General features: G+C 40.1%; 2 protein-coding genes across 3 annotated transcripts in view; one reads left to right on the forward strand and one right to left on the reverse strand.

Moving 5' to 3' along the window:
- gle1 (GLE1 RNA export mediator) overlaps positions 1-17965 on the reverse strand; it is a 31625-nt gene extending 13660 nt beyond the window's left edge. The window contains exons 1-15 of one of the 2 annotated variants that reach the window (XM_031305679.2): positions 17759-17857; positions 16730-16968; positions 16163-16325; positions 14765-14913; positions 14596-14656; positions 13598-13855; positions 13260-13482; positions 12764-12876; positions 12142-12354; positions 11832-12022; positions 11618-11747; positions 11403-11507; positions 10651-10733; positions 10475-10538; positions 9579-9649 (exon numbers count right to left, since the gene is read on the reverse strand). In XM_031305679.2, coding sequence (XP_031161539.1) covers positions 9581-9649; positions 10475-10538; positions 10651-10733; positions 11403-11507; positions 11618-11747; positions 11832-12022; positions 12142-12354; positions 12764-12876; positions 13260-13482; positions 13598-13855; positions 14596-14656; positions 14765-14913; positions 16163-16325; positions 16730-16968; positions 17759-17857 — 2160 coding nt within the window. In that variant the 3' untranslated portion in view covers positions 9579-9580. Of the gene's footprint in view, positions 1-8586; positions 9650-10474; positions 10539-10650; positions 10734-11402; positions 11508-11617; positions 11748-11831; positions 12023-12141; positions 12355-12763; positions 12877-13259; positions 13483-13597; positions 13856-14595; positions 14657-14764; positions 14914-16162; positions 16326-16728; positions 16969-17758 lie in introns of those variants that run through there. The other variant, XM_031305678.2, reaches the window with a different exon arrangement.
- On the forward strand, positions 462-7490 carry ptgesl (prostaglandin E synthase 2-like). Its single transcript, XM_031305681.2, has 7 exons — positions 462-787; positions 1549-1737; positions 2677-2732; positions 3439-3591; positions 3743-3943; positions 4106-4223; positions 6263-7490. The coding sequence occupies exons 1-7, from the start codon at positions 500-502 to the stop codon at positions 6392-6394; spliced, it is 1137 nt and encodes a 378-aa protein (XP_031161541.2). The 5' UTR covers positions 462-499; the 3' UTR covers positions 6395-7490.
- Positions 17966-18130: the final 165 nt, after the last annotated feature.

Genomic DNA, 18130 nt, shown 5'->3' on the forward strand with positions numbered 1-18130 from the left:
TCTGCAATGTAACTAGTAACTAAATGTATCAAATTAATGTAGCGAAGTAAAAAGCACAATATTTTTCTCTCAAATGTATTATAAAGTAGCATAAAATGGAATTACTACAGTAAAAGTAGGCTTCCTCAAAATTAGTACAGTACTTGAGTATATGTACAAAGCTACTTTTCACCACTGCAAAAAAAAACGGTCCACTTACTATTTTTTTGTCACCACTGAGCCATCTCCATGACAACGGAGGTAGAGGTTCATCGTAAATTCAAGATCATGATTTAAGATAAGTTTATTGTCACTCCGGTTATAATATAAGTCCAATCTAATAAAATTAAATATTACAAAATTTAGTAAGCAATAAAAAAAAATATATTGACCAAAGAAAAATAGCGAATAGTAGTAAAATGTAAAAAGACACACAGCCTGACAGGCTCAACTCAGGGCAACATAAACCCGTACGTCTGCTCCCTCGCGTTGCACTCTGGGACTTTTATGTAAAACCAACATGGCGGCCGCCTGCACCAGAATGCTTTGTAAGGTCGGCAGGAGTATTTGGGAGTCTCCAGCCGCCCGCCGGCCCGGTACCGTCTCCTACTTGGTGGGGAATGTGAGCTCACGAGGGTCCAGGAGGGCGTACGGTACCGGCGTGTACCGCTCCGAGCTGTTGTGCTCTCTGCGGACAGGAGCAGGAGGCAGAGTGCTGGGCTGTGCCGTCCTGCTCGGTGGAGGTTTGGGTTTATATCACACAGTGAAGTTCAGGCTCCAGCAGCTCCTGGCCGAGGAGGAGACCAAGGTGAGTCCGCTCAGCTGAGCCTGTAACGCGGTCTCACTGTCAGCCGGTGTCCCGTTGATCTCCATTGGCAGTTTTCCCATCCTTACCTAACTTTGTTATCTAATTACATCCACGAACGTCATGTCTGCAGACAGGGTCACCTAATCTAAGTACAAATACACAAGCACTGCATTTTTGAGTATTTACATTTTATGCTACTTTATGCTTCTACTCTACTGCATCTTAGAGAGAAATATTATACTTTTTTTTTTACCCCATTTACATTTATTTGACAGCTTTAATTACTAGTTACCATTTTGTTCAAGTACTGTACTTAAGTACAATATTGAGGTACTTGTACATTACTTGAGTATTTCAATTCAATGAAACTTTATGCTTCTACTCCACTACAATTCTGTAGGCAAATAGTGTACCATACTGCACTACATTTATTTTTAACAGATTTAGTTACTTTACAGAATTAGAATATAAAAAATCTATTTATAAATTATGTCTTATGGATAAAGTAATTAAAATAAGCTCCATGTTTACCAGCTGAAACAGTTAAGAGAGAAACACATTAATGCATCATTTTACCGTTAAAGAATATACTTTCACATTTAGCAGATTTTATTCACAGTGCTCTGTGTGTTTCCCATTACTTTTGGTTCTAGAGTAAATCTGTAAAAACTGTAACAAAAAATATAAATATACAGACCAATAGTGTACATTAGAATCAACCTGTAATGGTCAATCCTCTCTCCTTCGCTGCCTGGTTCCAGGTCTCAGGAGGAGGTCTGAAGCTGACCCTGTACCAGTACAAGACCTGCCCGTTCTGCAGCAAGGTGCGAGCGTTTCTGGACTACCACGGGCTGCCGTACGAGATTGTGGAGGTGAACCCGGTGATGAGGAAGGAGATCAAGTGGTCGGTGTACAGAAAAGTTCCCATACTGATGGTGAATGGCGATGTGGTAAGACTGCTAAAACATTTCCAAAACACTGGAGTCTCTTCACCTCAGATAAAGATTACAAAATGAGTATTATTTTAATATTGCTGACACTTCTACTGCCAGAATATTTCTTTAAAGTAACCTCACACTCACAGAAAGGAACTCGCCTTTCTACCACAAAACCAGTGTTAACATGTAGTTAAAGGAACACGCCGACTTATTTGGACTGTAGCTTATTCACCGTATCCCCCAGAGTCAGATAAGTCCATACATACCCTTCTCATCTCCGTGTGTGTCGTAACTCTGTCTGACACACAAATAACAAGGTCACATGAGACACAGTCATCTTCTAACTGTATACAAACTGGGAACTATATTCTCAGAAGGCGAAGCACTGCTACTTGGGCGGAGTGATTAGCGCAACACCTGAAAAGCTCCGTTGTTACTCTCTGCTCCTCACCACGGGGCTTCTCTGGTGCTGTGAGCAAATCACTCCGCCCAAGTAGCAGTGCTTCGCCTTCTGACAATATAGTTCCCAGTATGTATACAGTTAGAAGATGGCTGTGTCTCATGTGACCTTATTTGTACACGCTGTGACTATACAAATCACAACATGTAAATAGGAACATGTTGTTATTTTGTCACTTATTGGGAGCAGTAGGTTAGTTGGAGCCGGTTATCTCCAGGATCTGTGCTAAGCTAGGCTAGCGGTGGGTGCGTCAGACAGTTACGACACGCACGGAGATGAGAAGGGTATGTATGGACTTATCTAACTCTGGGGGATACGGTGAATAAGCTAAAGTCCCAATAAGTCGGCCTGTTTCTTTTTAAAACTTAGTTTTTAAAACTTATTTTAATTCAGAAATCCAGCTGGTTGTTATTTATTTTTTCTCCATGAATGTGCAATTATTCTCAAAGAAACCATCCATGGCCTTTTGTCTTTTCTATTTTTTGTTGCAGCAACTGAATGACTCGTCTGTCATCATCAGCTCCCTCAAGACATATTTAATCAACAAGTAAGTTGTAGCTTTTCTCATGTGATATGAAAATGTTTTTTCTCAATAATTATTATAGTGTGACCAGTAAAATGTCAGGTCACCCAAAAGAAATTACAAAAAAAGATTTTTGTTTACATTTTCTTTAGATTTTTTTACCCCAGACCCATGGAGGTGATTACAGTTTAGTTGGTGGAGCGCAAAGCATTGAAACAATATTAAAACCTTGTTAAGAATTTAACCGACTGTTTTTTTCAATTTTTTTTAAAAACATCCCAGGTATACTGGATCCACAGACTTTACTGTTAAAATTAATCTGCAACTGTTTTTGATAATCAACCATTTTATTCATCTTTTCACCTGAAATACCAAAAGAAATTCGCTGGTTCCAGCTTCTCAAATGTGAGAATCTTATGCTTTTCCTTTTTTTTTTAGATAATTTTTTGGGCTATTCCACCTTTATTTGACAGGACAGCTAGGTGAGAAAGGGGAGAGAGAGAGCGAGGGGGAAGACATGCAGGAAATTGAAGGCGATAAATCTTGACAATAATCAGCAGATTAATCAATAATTAAAACAATTGTTACTTTTTTTAATTGCCCAGGCAAATACAACCAAAACTATCATGCATGTATATATAACACTACATGTAAGGGAGAAAATAAACTCAATATTTCTGTAATTTGGGTGCATTGACCCTTCTTTAAATGTGAACCATTTGTCACCCAGGGAGAGAAGCATGTCTGAGATCCTTCACTGCTACCCTGAGATGAAGTCTGTGAACGAACGTGGGAAGGAGGTGACGGAGTACAGCAACAAGTACTGGGTGATGCTGGGTGAGGCTGAGATCACGGATATATACCCCGAGAAGGGAATGCAGAAGTAAGTCTGTGTAGCACACTTGTAAAAGGTGATCCTGAATTATTCCGCAAATATGTAACTGTTTAGTCCACATCCCAAAAGTACAGTTTATTTAAATGGCATTAAAGTCTTATTGCGACCACGATGTAAAGTGTACTCTGTTTGTTTTCAGAGAGGAGATGAAGTGGCGTCAGTGGGCCGATGATTGGCTCGTGCATCTCATATCTCCCAACGTGTACCGGACTACCGGCGAGGCCCTGGCATCCTTTGACTACATTGTGCGCGAGGGCAAGTTTGGTACTTTTGAAGGTTTCTTCGCCAAATATGTCGGCGCTGCGGCCATGTTTCTCATCGCCAAAAGGCTGAAAAGTCGGTAAGTTGAAGTCATGTGCTAACAATGAGTTTAGTTTGTCTGGGAGACAGATGCAGTTGTGGGAAATGTTTCTGGTAGTTTCTTCTAGTAGTTAGGACTTGTAGTTTATTTATTTTGGATGTCAAAGTAGTGTTTGTTTTTACGTTTCGTTGGACACAAAAGACACAACCTGCAGGACGACGTCAGGCAGGATCTCTACAACGCCGTCAACGACTGGGTGGCAGCCATCGGCAAGAAGAGGAAGTTCATGGGTGGAGATCAGCCCAACCTGGCAGACCTGGTGAGAAAACACACCTCTCATTTCCTCTCTCTTTCTTAACCCTTGTGTTATCATCAGGTCAAATTTGACCCGTTTTCTAAATGTCTATTGGTGCGTTCATGCCACCTGGGAATATCAGGGACCGCCCCCGTGATTACATTGTTTTTCCGACTGCCAGCGTTCACGTGGCCGGGATGCGTGTTCTTCTTCTTCTGTTATATTGGCGTTTGGCATAACAACTTGTTGCATGACTGCCACCAACGGTTGGCTGTAGCCTAGAGCATCAGGGGTCCGTTTCAGGAAGGAGCTTTAACAAACTCTGAGTCTAACCCTGATCTCTGAGTTGATTTACCCTGAGATGGGAAACTCTGAGTTTTTGGTTCCAGAACAGCTGATATGAGTTGGTTCAATCAACTCCGAGTATGTTCACGCGCATGCACCACCACAATAAAAAGGCAGCATGAATGGAGCCATGATACTACGATTCACCATGGTAACAACCACAAACAAACTGGTCGGCGGAAATACTCATGCGCACATACAGCGAGTTTGAACATGTATTTCGTTAAAAAAGCAAGACAGCGGCTGCTGCTGCAACAGAGAGAGAATTGTTGTGGGAGAAAATTGCTGCTCGAGTCAATGCGTAAGCATTGACAATGCATTCATTTCGTATTTAATCACAGTTAACTTATAATATTACTGGTGAAAACTGGAATTGTATTATACCTATAATTTCATTTGGGTGCAATCCTGCGGGCAAAAAAGTAAGCTACTATATCCCATTCTGAGGCTGCAGCACTATGATCATTAACAGAAATATAATTTATAATCATTTATTTCTTTTTAATTGCTCTCACTGGTCTGTGTCCAGGGAACACTACAAAAAAGTTTAAAAAACATTTCAGAGTGAGTCACACTTTTCTGACGGCTCTGCATACAGAGGCTTTACTATTAGCCTACAGTATGATCCGCATCACCAATAAAGATAAATGCCGTTTACAAAAAACGTAATGTGACACAAAGAATCAGCTGGGATGTTAAAGCATGTCCACGATGGTTGATGTTAGTGATATGAGGACGGATAAAGTATCTACAAAGGCCTATCTAATGGACTGTGAAAAAAATACCTCTCAAATCGGTTATGTGGAAATGAAAATACATTTAGTCGGGACTCAATATCATCTCCCGACGTAAACTCTCTGTGAATTAATACAGCTTTTTCAACGACGGGATCGTCTACAAAAGGACATGACATGTTTGAGAAAAAAACGTTTTATAATCTGCCTAACATAAACCAATAATTTTTTTTATTCATGCAGATAACAAACTGCATTAAAATGCGCCTGATAACGGACTGAATGAATGAAAGGAAATGAGAAGAAACCCGTTTTTTTGCATTTGAAAAAAAATAAATTCGAAACAGTATCCCGCCTGAACGTTGACCCTTCTGTGATTATCCTTCCTTTAATATTAGTCTAAATAATTCATAATTTCTGCTTTTTTTTTAACTCAAGAATTAGAATATAATTGCCTACAGATGAGATTTATTGACCATGAATTCCAAAAAAAAACCTAAAACTGGTAATAAGTTGGTGTTAGTGGTGTTTATACACGGAAGTGAAAAGAAGTTAAACGTCCAAAAAAAGCGCCAAAAACATGAGGAAAAAGTGAAAGATTTCAGTTTTGGCCCGGGAGGACGATGCATGGCCGAATGGAAGACAACACAAAAATTAATAGATTTTATTTTTCTTCTTGATCACAAATAACCATTCATCTGGCACCTCAAATTTGTTACCATAGAGCAAAGTTGTCTCTTTACTTTTCATTGTTTTCTGGTAAGGCAAGGCAGTTTTATTTATATAACACATTTCAGCAACAAGGCTATTCAAAGTGCTTTATATATATATAGAAAAATAAAAAAACATGAAAGAGCAAGAGCACAACAGCTAAAATAGAATAAGACCGGCATGAAATGCAAGAATAAAAGTTGCGGTGTAAGTGCGTAATAAACATCACAACCCTTACTGTTTTTTTTGGGTCACCTTTGCGTCTTTCTGCAGGCGGTGTTTGGTGTCCTCCGAGTGATGGAGGGCCTGCAGGCGTTTGACGACATGATGGATAACACCAAGGTCAAACACTGGTACCGACGGATGGAGAGGGCGTCGCTCAATCACGAGGGCCGACAGGACTGAAGCTGAGCTGGAGTCAAACAGGTGAAAGAAGGAGGAGAGCACACAACACCGAGAGCTTCCAGCCTCAGAAAGACTGAACAGTAAACGGCCAAGACACAGTCAGTGACCGGCGGCAGGAAGCAACAAGTCCTGCAAAAATTGTTGAACGGTTTGAGAACGGTCACCATTGCCCTGGTTGATTTTTTATTTTATTTTTTCTGATAGAAACACAGGCGTTTAAACCTGTTAACTGCAGACATTTATGAAGATAAAGAGATCACACACATGAAAATACTGTCTACAAGTAGCTAATTTTACCATTTAATAACCAAGCTGCTCAAATCGGTTCATTTTAGGGCATTTTTCTGACCTCTACTGGTAAACTGTGGGAACTGAAACAATTCAAACGTCTCATTTTCACTATACAAACAAAACTAATAATTCGGCATATCTTTGATACAGCAATTCTAACAATTTCCTGCACATATAATGGGGCGGTGAAAATATTGTGTATTGTCCTTCTAAGACAGCCTACAGGGTTTCCATGCAGATCTGGAGAGTTTTACACATTTACAGGCCTTTAATGGTGTCACAAAAATGTTACATACTTTTTAGTGACCAAAAGAATTGCAATATGGGAACTGCTATTTCACACAGTACTGTATAATTCTTTTTTTTTTTTTTAATTAACAGTTTATTTCAGTGGTTGTCAACCAAAGATGTTCCTGCAAGGACTCACAAGCTTATATTTATGAAAAATAAAACTGCTAACATCAGCTAAGTTCATCATTTAATTTGAAGGCAGACATATTCAGATCATCGCCGCTTTGTCTGGAATAAAAGTGGTTGTTTAGATTTTCTTCGAGGTTCAGTAGTCTGTGTAAACTTGTTCCAGGTACCATGAGATCTTATTTATTTCAGGTGATCGTTTCTCTGGAACGGAGATCAATAAGCTGTTCTGCTGGTGTTCTCTTTAGGGTAAAATGTAAGAACTGGTAAGCTGCCAGTTTGAATGTACTTAATATGCAAAATGCAGATTAATTTCTTGAATTAATTGTATTAAAACCAACTCATGTGCATAGTTGTAAAAAGGTGAAAATAAAAAAGGAAACCTGGAGTTGTTTGAAGTACTAATTACACATTAACATATTAGAAGCTTGAACCAGACTCTTACTTTAAATTGTTGATTTAGACAACTAATCACTAATAAAAGATTAGAAGTGTCCAAACTAGGGTTGCACGATATTGACAAAATGTGATATTGCCATATCGATTTTTGAATATTACAATAGATATTAATTTCGATATTTTTAAACATATGTAAAATTACAGAAGTTACGGAAAAAAGCATCGTAACAATATTCATAGGTTCATAACAATATAGTGCACAGTGAGACTTACAGACAGCTACGTAGTGCGGCTGGACCACAGGTCGGTCGTGAATGAAAAATATTCAATCTATCCGACTCCAAACTCTGCCTGCACCGTCTTTTCAAAAGTTGCAGGATAGCTACCTGTGAGATTTGGTACTATTTGTCCAGTTCATTCGGAAGCTTCTTGAAGCCTTTTTTTATCCACTGTGTGGATGGGCATCATATCTTTGGCCAAATAATACGTTATAGCATTGGTGATTTTGGTTAAGTCTCTGAGTTCTTGTACTTTGTGCCACTAGCAAAAACACTCGCTAGCGAGGCTTGTTTGGCTAGCTCTGGCGTATTAACTGCAACAGTTTTTTTTTGGGATAGTATCATGCACTCATGATTCGGCACGTTTTGTTGTCTATTTCTTCATTTACACTGTCACTCTGTCAAAATATGCACACACGTCACGTGGTACGCTCCATAGGGTTTGTCACGGGGTAGGTGATGGCGCAGTGGATGTGACATGCCTTTGGTGTGGGAGACCTGGGTTCGATTCCCACTGCGATACATCTACCAACGTGCCCCTGAGCAAGACACTTAACCCCTAGTTGCTCCTACAGTGCCTGACAAAAGTCTTGTCGCTTATCTAAGTTGTAGGAACAACAAATAATAACTTGACTTGTAGTTTTGATATAACATTGCGCAACGTGATATCGCGATAACGATATTAGGTCGATATATCATGCAGCCCTAGTCCAAACTAGCTGAAAGTGGTTTATTTTTTTCTTCCTTTCGAAAATATTTATGAAGGGTCAAAAAACAAACAAACCCAGAAGACTTTCAGTTAACTGCTGAGGTTTCATTTCAGACATTTAGTTTACAGATGAAGATTACAGTCATTCTGCTAATACAACTGGTTAATAATCTAAATTATAATCAGACCTCTGCTCATCAATGACTTTCATTTTACTTTAAAGTGCTGTCATTCTAAGATTTCTGTTTCAACATGACGATCAAATCACTTTTCGAAAATACTGACTAATGCACTTCAGCAGTTAAACCTCATTTATACACATTTGTAATCTTGAGAACTTCATTTACAATGATTCAACGACAGCTCATCAGACCACACATCTTTGCTCCACATGGTGGATTTTTAAAACAAATAAATAGCAAAAAAAGTCCAAATCATTCAACACAATTTTGATTTGAACAGTGACTGTTGAAATAAAAACAAACAGTGACCAAATTTAGTGAGTAAAAGCCTTTCCCTCCCTCCCCACAGGCGTTCTAACAAACTAACAGTAAAAACAGATATAAACAGCTTCAACACTGGAGAACTCTTTCATTTAGAGGATTCAGCCTCAACATTTACACCTCAACATAATTACCGCCTTAAAGCGACTTTTTGTTGCAAACAAATTATCAGGTATATTCTGAAGCCATAAGAAGTAGAAAAGCATTTGAACAGATGTTGGTGTAGAAGGAATCGAGAGATACATACTGTATATAATATCTTTCCGTTAGCCGTTCAAAACCTCTTCCAAAGCTGTTGAATTATTTTGGAATATACTGCATCTAGAAAATGTAGTTGAGCATGGGCTCCACTGTGTCCATCAAATTAAGCAGACACACACTTTTTTAAGCCTAAGAAGCTGCGTTACTTCTAAGTTCAACAGATGTGAACAACCATCTTCCTCCAGTAGCAGCTTAGACTTTTCCTCCCTGTGATTACTGTCTCAAGTCTCCTTCCAGTTTCTCAGTATCAGACCACAGCCTCCTCTCTGCCTCATTCAGTCCTAAATGGCGTCATGCAGCAACATCCAACACGGCGGCTCCTCCTCCATCAGGAGCCCCAGAACATGGAGCCCAGCTGGCCTTTGGGCGGACGGATCTGTCGGCTCTGCAGCGAGGTCTACGCGTGGGACGCAAAGTTAAGTTCGGTTTATTCAGAAGAAAGAGACCAGGATTGAGATCACAAAAATATAGTTTGTACAGTGCCAAGTCTTTTTTTCTTATTCTTCTCATGTTCGTTATTGCATACTCTTTTCTATTTAATTCAATAACACGTTCTGCGTGTGCAGCATGGAGGGGGCTACAACTGCATTTAAATGCGTAATACTGTATTATAACAAAGCTAAACCTTATATTCATTAAATTACACTTTTTATTACACACACACACACACACACACACACACACACACACAGCTGCTCATAAGTATTCATACCCATGGTCAAGAAGACTAAAAAGAGGAATAAAAAAAATCATCTTTTGGAAATTGATCTTAATGCCTTAATTAAAAAAATGAGGAAAAATCCAACCTTTTAAGGACACCAATTTTTTTTGTGAATTAATAATGTATTGTAAATAAATAAATGTTCTTCCTTAAAATACAGGGGCCATAATTATACATACCCCTATGTTAAATTCCCATAGAGGAAGGCAGATTTTTTTGGGAAGACAATGTTACATTGTTCATCTTAACTTCATAAGCAAAAGCTGAGCAGACGCTGTATTGTTGAAGCCATTTTTAACCCGGGATTGGTCATAAGAGATGTTGGAAATAAACAGTGTGCCAGAAATAATAAAAAAAAAAAATTGAACTTTTTTTATAAAAGAGAAGTTTGGAGAAGCAGTTTGAAAGATGTCCCTGACTGTAAAGCAGATTAAAGAGTGCAGCTTGAGTTAATGCAAGGTAAAAAAAAAAAAAAAAAAACTTTAGCAGTGGGTAACGTACCTCTAGAAACTGTTTGAGTCTGATGACTGAGCCCATCTGTCCACTTTCAGTCACCGCTTCAATTCTGGAGACACCAACATTTAACACGTCAGACTGGAGGAAATCAAACTGGACACATATTTTACCGGCTGGTGAGAAACTCTGCATGCTTTACATCTTCAACAGTGAGTGTGTACCTGGGGAAGTATTCCTCTTTAAGAAGCAGGATGAGTTTCCAGAACTGGATCTGATACTGCTTCATCAAAGCATTACCACAAACCTGAAGGAGACACACAAAACCATAAACATTGACACTAAAGTTTAGATTTTTAACCCACAGCTGCTTTCACCTACTAAACTAATGCACTGTATTGCATCACCAGCTTGTCAAACAGTCAGTAATAAGGCTTCGGGCGGGGGGGGGGGGGGGCCTCTGAAAAAACTGGTAAAATGTACCTGCATTGGTCATAACATATTCAACTCTTTCCTCAAGACAGATCAACTAATAGACAAACATATACTAAACTGTATGACTGTCAGCACCACACTCACTACATTACATCCATAAACACACATACGCCTGTATCACATTAAAGAGACCATAATACAAAGGGCCGTTAGATGGACATGAGTTTTTTTTCCTCTCTTTTTTTCTCTCTTTGAAGTTGAGATGATGTAAATACAACACAGAACAAAATTTGTAAGCGGAAACAAATACACTTCTCAAAAAACTAAAAAATCCAAACATTAACCGTTGGAACACCAGGGGAGCCCCTCATTTGCAGAGTATGGGTCGTATATTTTAACTGACTAAACGCCATGCTCTATTGGGATGTGTGTGTATAGAAACAGCAATGTTGATGACTATATATATATATATATATATATATATATATATATATATATATATAAAATAATATAATACAATTAAAAAAGGAACAGGACTTACCTCAAGAAAGTCAAACAGCAGCGTTGCCGTGATGTCAGCCAGAGGCTCCATGTTGAGCATCTGAGCCAACCAACGCCAGCCGTGGTTCAGACCGTGAGGAGCAGGCTGAAACGCGTCAAGTACACAGTGAGAATCAAAAGGTTTGAAGATGCAGACGCGTAATAATGTTTTATGAAACCTAGTGGGGGCCTGACAGGAAGTGAGACAGTTCTTACGCCCTGCTTGGAGCCGTAGGGCCACCTCAGCTGGATCACGGCGGCGTAGAGGCGGATCATCCCCGACATCCTCTTCAGGAAACTGTCCTGGCCTTCAACGCCGGAGTCGTCCACGCGGTAACCAAGGATCCTGGTGAATTATCGTCAGGGTTAATCAAACATGACAACTGAGCAAAAAGGAAGGTGCGGCGACACATTTCCACGTCTCTCTGACCTCTGGTATTCCTCCACAGGTGTGCCTTCCTTCATCGGAGGGTAATGTGGGACTGCGTACGGACATTTCTTGTGCAGGTGGGCGAGGATGAGCTCGCCCACTCGAGGGTGCAGCTCCCAGATGCCCGAGGCTACCACGGCGATGGGGAAAGCGGCTTCGTGGTGAGAGGCCACCTCCTCCTCTCCTTGTTTCTACAAAAAGAGAAGAAAAAAAAAAAATCCAATCCCAAAAGAAGTCGTGTGGTCAATCATTCGAATTTAATTTAAAATACCCATGTTTATCTGGGATAATACATCAAAAACAGACTCACCACAAACTTCTCAGCCAGTTTGTAGCTGACAAAGTCCAGGCCTTGTGGATGCTGGGAGGTGGAGACAGACTTGCCCCCCGACACCACCGCCCGGCCAGACAGCAGCTTGTCGATCTTGTCAAAGATTTCTCGGAGCTGCGATCCAGAGTTGCTGGAGATCTGACTGACGGGGATGGAGGCCGCTTTCTGGAGCTCCAGCTTCAGCTTCTTTGTCTTTAGAGTCCAGAGAAGAAAAATTAAAACGCAACTGTACACAGTTCTGCTCACCAGTTAAATGTTAAGTATCGCCATTTCTGTTCCCGCCCCCCATTTCCATCAAAGTATGTATAGTATCAAAGATGGGTGTCTGCTCAGATTAATCATCTTGCTTTCTTTTTTCTTTCATTATTTAGTTCTTATGTACATTTAAAATGTACCTATCATAGCCTGTATTTTATTTAGGCAAAGTTATTTTATGGCTGAAGCCAAATAGGAGTAAAAAGCCCTTCTCTAAACTGGTTCAAACAGTAAAGCTGAATATGTATCATGCCGTTTTAATTGTCTGCTCTTTTCTTTTTTTCTGCATTTTGTGTGAAAGGTGCTATATAAATACAATATTATCGTTATTGGAGTACAAGCTCACCTGGACGTCTTTTGGGGAGTTGAGCTGTTCGTAGGACTGCGCGCACTGAGCAGCCGACTCCTGCAGCTGCTTGTACCATTTCAGCGTGCTGTCTTCAGCGCTGTTCTGCAGCCCTGTCGGGAGACAACAACGGCCAAATCTTAGTACTCACAGTATTCTGTACACGTGGATTACAGATTAAATACTTGAAAACAGTGGAATGGCGTTGAGAGTTTAGCAGTCTGGAGTCCTGTTGTTGATAAACGAGTTTCAAGTTTTCAGAATTGTGTGCTTAGTTCTATTTTTTGTGTATATATAATGGAGAAAAACTAAAATACTAACGTCCGTGGGCCATAAGCTCAATCACCATTGTGTTATCTTTGGCGATAGTGACTTAATGCATTTATTTATGAAAATCTTGGAGATTACCACTTAAAAGCTATAAAAAAAATGGATCAGATGAATACATGCAACGAGAAAGGAGTCGTTAGCGTAGTGAAGAATCCAACTCTCTCACCTTTCCTCTTTGCCTTCTCTTTGGCCGACTCCGCCGCCTTCTTCTGCGCTTCCTGCTGCGCCTGCAGCTCCGCCTGCTTCCTGCGCTCCTCTTCGTCCTCCTGCTCCTTCTTCTTCTTCTCCTGAGCCTTGGCGACCTCCTCCTGCATCAGCCTGATCAGCGCCCTCATCTCGTGGAGGGCTCGCTCGGCCACGGTCATGTCCTCCACGGTGGGGAACTCGCCCTGGAAAGACAAAGGAGCCCTTTAAAAACACAACCACAATGAGTTTCCGCCTCTCTCCAGACTTTTCCTCCCCGTCGGCGTCGGAAAGGAGCCACGCATCACGAGTCGAACTGACCTCTGCCGTCTTCCGCACCACCTCCGACAGCTGGGAGCACAGCTGGTTCCCGCGGGTGCAGCAGGAGCTGAGGGTGGCCGGCGGGAGATCGGTTTTGGTCTGGCTGGACGGCTCCAGCAGCTGGTTGAGCTGCAGGATCTCCTCCTGGATGGTGTTGAGGTTACGCAGCCGCTCCCGGCCTTCCGCCTGCCGCTGCCGCTCGAGCTCCGCCTCCCGCAGGCGCTGCTGCTCCGCCTCCCTCAGACGCAGGTTGATGATCTGACGCCAAAGAAGAAAATGTGTTTATAGTGTACAAAACATAACGTTTTGAGTTCAGGTGTTATCATGAAACAGTCAGGGCTCATGAAGCTTTCTACACAAACTTCCAGAACGGAGAAGGAATTCTAGGGAGCACTAGACAGTTCGTGCAAAATAGCAATATTTTTCTGTGGAGGCTTTATGTATGCAGGCAAATAAAACACGTATCAGAGCTATCTATAGGTTACATATGCAAAACTATGTTGTCATAATAAATAAATAGCTCAAAACTCATACTGTATAACACCACCATCGGTAACTTCAAACAAATAAATGAATGAATGAATAAACTGCAGGAATGCAGCCTGCTTTTGCATGTCTTCACATTAAGTGGTAGGGAAATGAACGAATCTGCTCGTGATCTGGAGGAGCTGTTAAGAGTCACCAGAGTTTGTCAAAACCAACTTTTTATAGAAATGAATCAGACTCAAATAAATCACTGTTTCAAAGCTGCATTTTGTCTTTAAGTTTGTGATGACCTCAAGTCATGAGGTCTCTTTTGCATCAGGTTATTCAGAAATATTCAAATATTTGTTGCCAAAAATGTATCTTAATCAACTCATTCTCATCAATTCATATGGAATGTCTCCGTCTGACCTCCATGTCCTGGCAGCTCCTAACAGCTTAGGACACCTGTGGAGCTTTAACTACATTTCCAGACCGTTAAAGCAACACGCCTACGTGTTGTCCGATGGTCATACCTTCATTCTGTGTCGCTGCTCTTCCTTCAGCTTCTCTTGACGCCCGATGCTCTCTTTGGTTCTGAGAAAGTGGAAAACCAGAACAGTTTTGATGGCACATAAATAACAATTTCAGCAATGTTAAAACAACATTTTAAGACTTTTAAGCATCAATGCCGACGGCTCTTACTCTCTGTCCATCATGTCCCTCATGCTCTGGTACTCCTGCCTCTGCTTCAGCTCCATGAACTCCTCAAAGCGTTTCAGCTGCTCGGACTCGGAGGTGGCCACCGCCGCCACCAACTTCTCCTGCATCTCCTGCCGCACTTTGAGCGCCATCTGAGCCGACAGATTTAAGACATCAGTCAGGTGAGACTGCAGAGCTTCCTGTCTACATGTCAGGGTTATCACACCTTTAGTAAATGAGGCACATCCATATATCTGGGCCGGTGGGTTTAAAACATTCAAGAAATTGTCTTAAAATGGTCCTAAAACTTTGACTAATGCCAAGAAGTGTGTAGCAAAAATGATTAAAAAGGTTTTAAGTAAGGTTTTTCCAAAAAGATAAATGTATTGTTTTGGTTCACAAAACTAAACACTTGACTGAATCTGTCATCTGTTTTTCGATTAATCGTTGTGTCTGAATGTCACGTCTTCAAACGTCCTGCTTTTTTTCTTACCAACAATCCAAAAGACAAAAGTAATACATCTACATTGATATAAAACCTATCAAAACCAGAAAATGTTTAGCATTTTTACTTTTAACCATTAATCAATAATCAAAATGATTCTTAGTTTTCTGTCGATTGACTAATCAATTAATCCACTAATTGTTTAAGCGTAACTATGAATGATCTAATCAATGCTTTATTTTCCAAAATAAAGATATTCTGTCCAAAAATTAACATTGTTCTTATATAAACAGTGTTATGTCTGTGCACAGGTATGCCCTTGTTTGAAACAATCTATTTAACATACAGTGGCACTCATACATTTATGAACCCATGCTAAAGTTGACTAAAAAGAGGAATAATAAAAAAAATAAAAAATCATCTTTTGGAAATTAATCTTAATGCCTTAATAAACAAAAATAGGACAAATCCAACCTTTAAGGACACCAATTTTCTTTGTGAATGAATAATCTATCGTAAATAAATAAATAAATGTTCTTCCTTATAATACAGGGGCCATAATTATACATAACCCTATGTTAAATTCCCATAGAGGCGGGCAGATTTTTATTTTGAAAGGCCAGTTATTTCATGGATCCAGGATACTATGCATCCTGATAAAGTTCCCTTGGCCTTTGGAATTAAAATAGCCCCACATCATCACATACCCTTCACCATACCTAGAGATTGGCATGGTTTTTATGCCTAATAGCTGGTTTGATTTGCATTGAGAGATGATCTTATGAATTTTCTTAGAAAATTGGTGTCCTTAAAGGTTGGATTTTTCCTCTTTTTTGTCAACTTTAGCATGGGTTCATAAACTTATGAGCACCATTGTAAAAAAAAAAAATTGTATCACAGCCATTAAAGTTGACTTGGGTATTCAAGTGGAATAAATAAAAATCATGGTGTCTGACCTTGGCCTTTTCTCGTTGTTCCACCTCAAACTTGATAATGCGGCCCGCCATCGCCATGGCCTTGGGCGACAGCAGGGAAATGCCAGGTAGTAACGTAGGACTGGAAACTTCGCTGACATCTCCCTCTGGATCTTCATCCTTCGCCTCATCGCTAACAGCCTGCAGCGCAGTAAGAAAGGACAAGAGTGAGAAATTCAGACAGGTAGATGAATATAGAGTTCAATCACCAAATCAGTCAAAAAAAAAAAGACATTTCATAGGGAAGTAAGCACACATATAAAGTTGCAAACCCAAAATGATGTAAAACTGATGTAATGACTTCCTGAAACCAATGAAATTACATTGTGCAAAAAAAAAAGTTTAATATTTAAATACTGTATATTTGCTCTCTCAATGCATAGATCAAAATACCACTAAGCTCAAAAAAAAAAAAAAAAAAGCCTTGGCAAATCACACAAAAGTTATTCAAGAACTCTTCCTTTAATCAGAAAATGAAAGGTAGTTTTGCCCCCCCCCCCTCACATGCAAAAGCACAGAAAGGTCAGCATGTATTCAGGAAGACTTGCCTCACGCTCAGTCTTTGAAGACGGGGCTGAAGAAAGTGTGGTGTGCATGGCGTTGAGGTCGGAGGTGGATCCTGTGAAGGACACCGAGGAGGAGATCTCCTCAGAGAGGCCGGGGCTGGAGTCTCCGGAGCCGGAGCCCAGAAAGCGAGACTTCTGCAGGGGCGAGGAGCCGAGACGCTCCAGTATGATCCCAGAGGTCGAGGACAGGCTGAGGGCCTCTTTGCATCCTGCCAAAATATGCTGCAAGAACACAAATAAATAAAACCTCAAGTGTACTGTATTCATGGGTGTTTTATGGTTAAAATGTACATATGGGATTTAATTTTTGTATTTAAGAGAGGATGACCTTTACTAAGCTCCAATTTTTTTTATTATATCACAGAAGTTTCAACCTCACTTGTTTTCTTTTTTAACAAAAGTCAAATACAATCTTAAATATATAGACACCACCAAAAGATAAAAAGTACACATAAAATAAAATATTCTCCATTACTATTTTGACAAAGAGAGACATGGCTGAGGCCCTTATGATTAAGAAACACTGACCATTAGGCAGTGTTGGTGGTCAATATTCAGATAACTGTAATAGAGTATAAAGTAGCATGACATGGAAATACTCCAAATAAGTACCACCATCTCAAAATTGGACAAGTAGACTACTTGAGCAAATAAACTTAATTGCATTGCACCAGTATGTATATGTACGGCTGTATCTTGTGTTAAACTTGGCTTAAAAACGACCGATAAAATAAAATAATGTAGGTGACGCATTAAATAACGTTGATTAAAAACAGTGCGTCCACCTGCTTCATATATTGGTCTTAATGTTAATTTAGCAAACTGTGGTAGCTAACTAGTTAACTGCCCTCATTACAGACCGTAGTGGTGGACATAAGTCATAGATAAATAAACGGACACTTGAACTAGCTAGCCATCCAACTAGCTAGCTAAACAAGCAGGGACATTTTGGCCTGGGTAACACTAACTAGCAAGCCATTAACGTTAGCTAGTATTAGTTAGTATAACTCACCTCGCCCCTTTCCGACCAGAACGGGTCGTATGTGATATTTCCCTTCGGGGAATTTTTTAAGGCCTGTAAAGTTTCCCATCTTAGATTTTCAGCAGGCATCACAACAGGATGATAAACAAAAACCCAAACTATAAACTACTGATAGCGTCGGGCTAAGTTTTCAAGGTTTTGAATCGCCGGATGAGGTTACATAAATTACAATCCGACGACAAACAGCCCGCCTACTGCCGACACGCTCTATGTTTCCGGCTTGGTCATACACTTTATTATAATTATTCATATTTTGTTCATGGTTTTAGTGGGCTCATGTAATCGTTATCCAACGCGATACAATCTAAGCTATTTTATAACACGATTTATTTTACTATTGAG

Source organism: Sander lucioperca, chromosome 2 (assembly GCF_008315115.2).
Source record: "Sander lucioperca isolate FBNREF2018 chromosome 2, SLUC_FBN_1.2, whole genome shotgun sequence".
Lineage (NCBI taxonomy): Eukaryota > Metazoa > Chordata > Actinopteri > Perciformes > Percidae > Sander > Sander lucioperca.

Bases quoted from the DNA above. Each gene is read 5' to 3' on its own strand.
- ptgesl (XM_031305681.2), top strand. From the start codon at position 500: ATGGCGGCCGCCTGCACCAGAATGCTTTGTAAGGTCGGCAGGAGTATT. The intron at 2,733-3,438 runs GTAAGTTGTAGC...TTTGTCACCCAG, and splicing joins AAGACATATTTAATCAACAA to GGAGAGAAGCATGTCTGAGA. The intron at 3,944-4,105 runs GTAAGTTGAAGT...TGGACACAAAAG, and splicing joins GCCAAAAGGCTGAAAAGTCG to ACACAACCTGCAGGACGACG.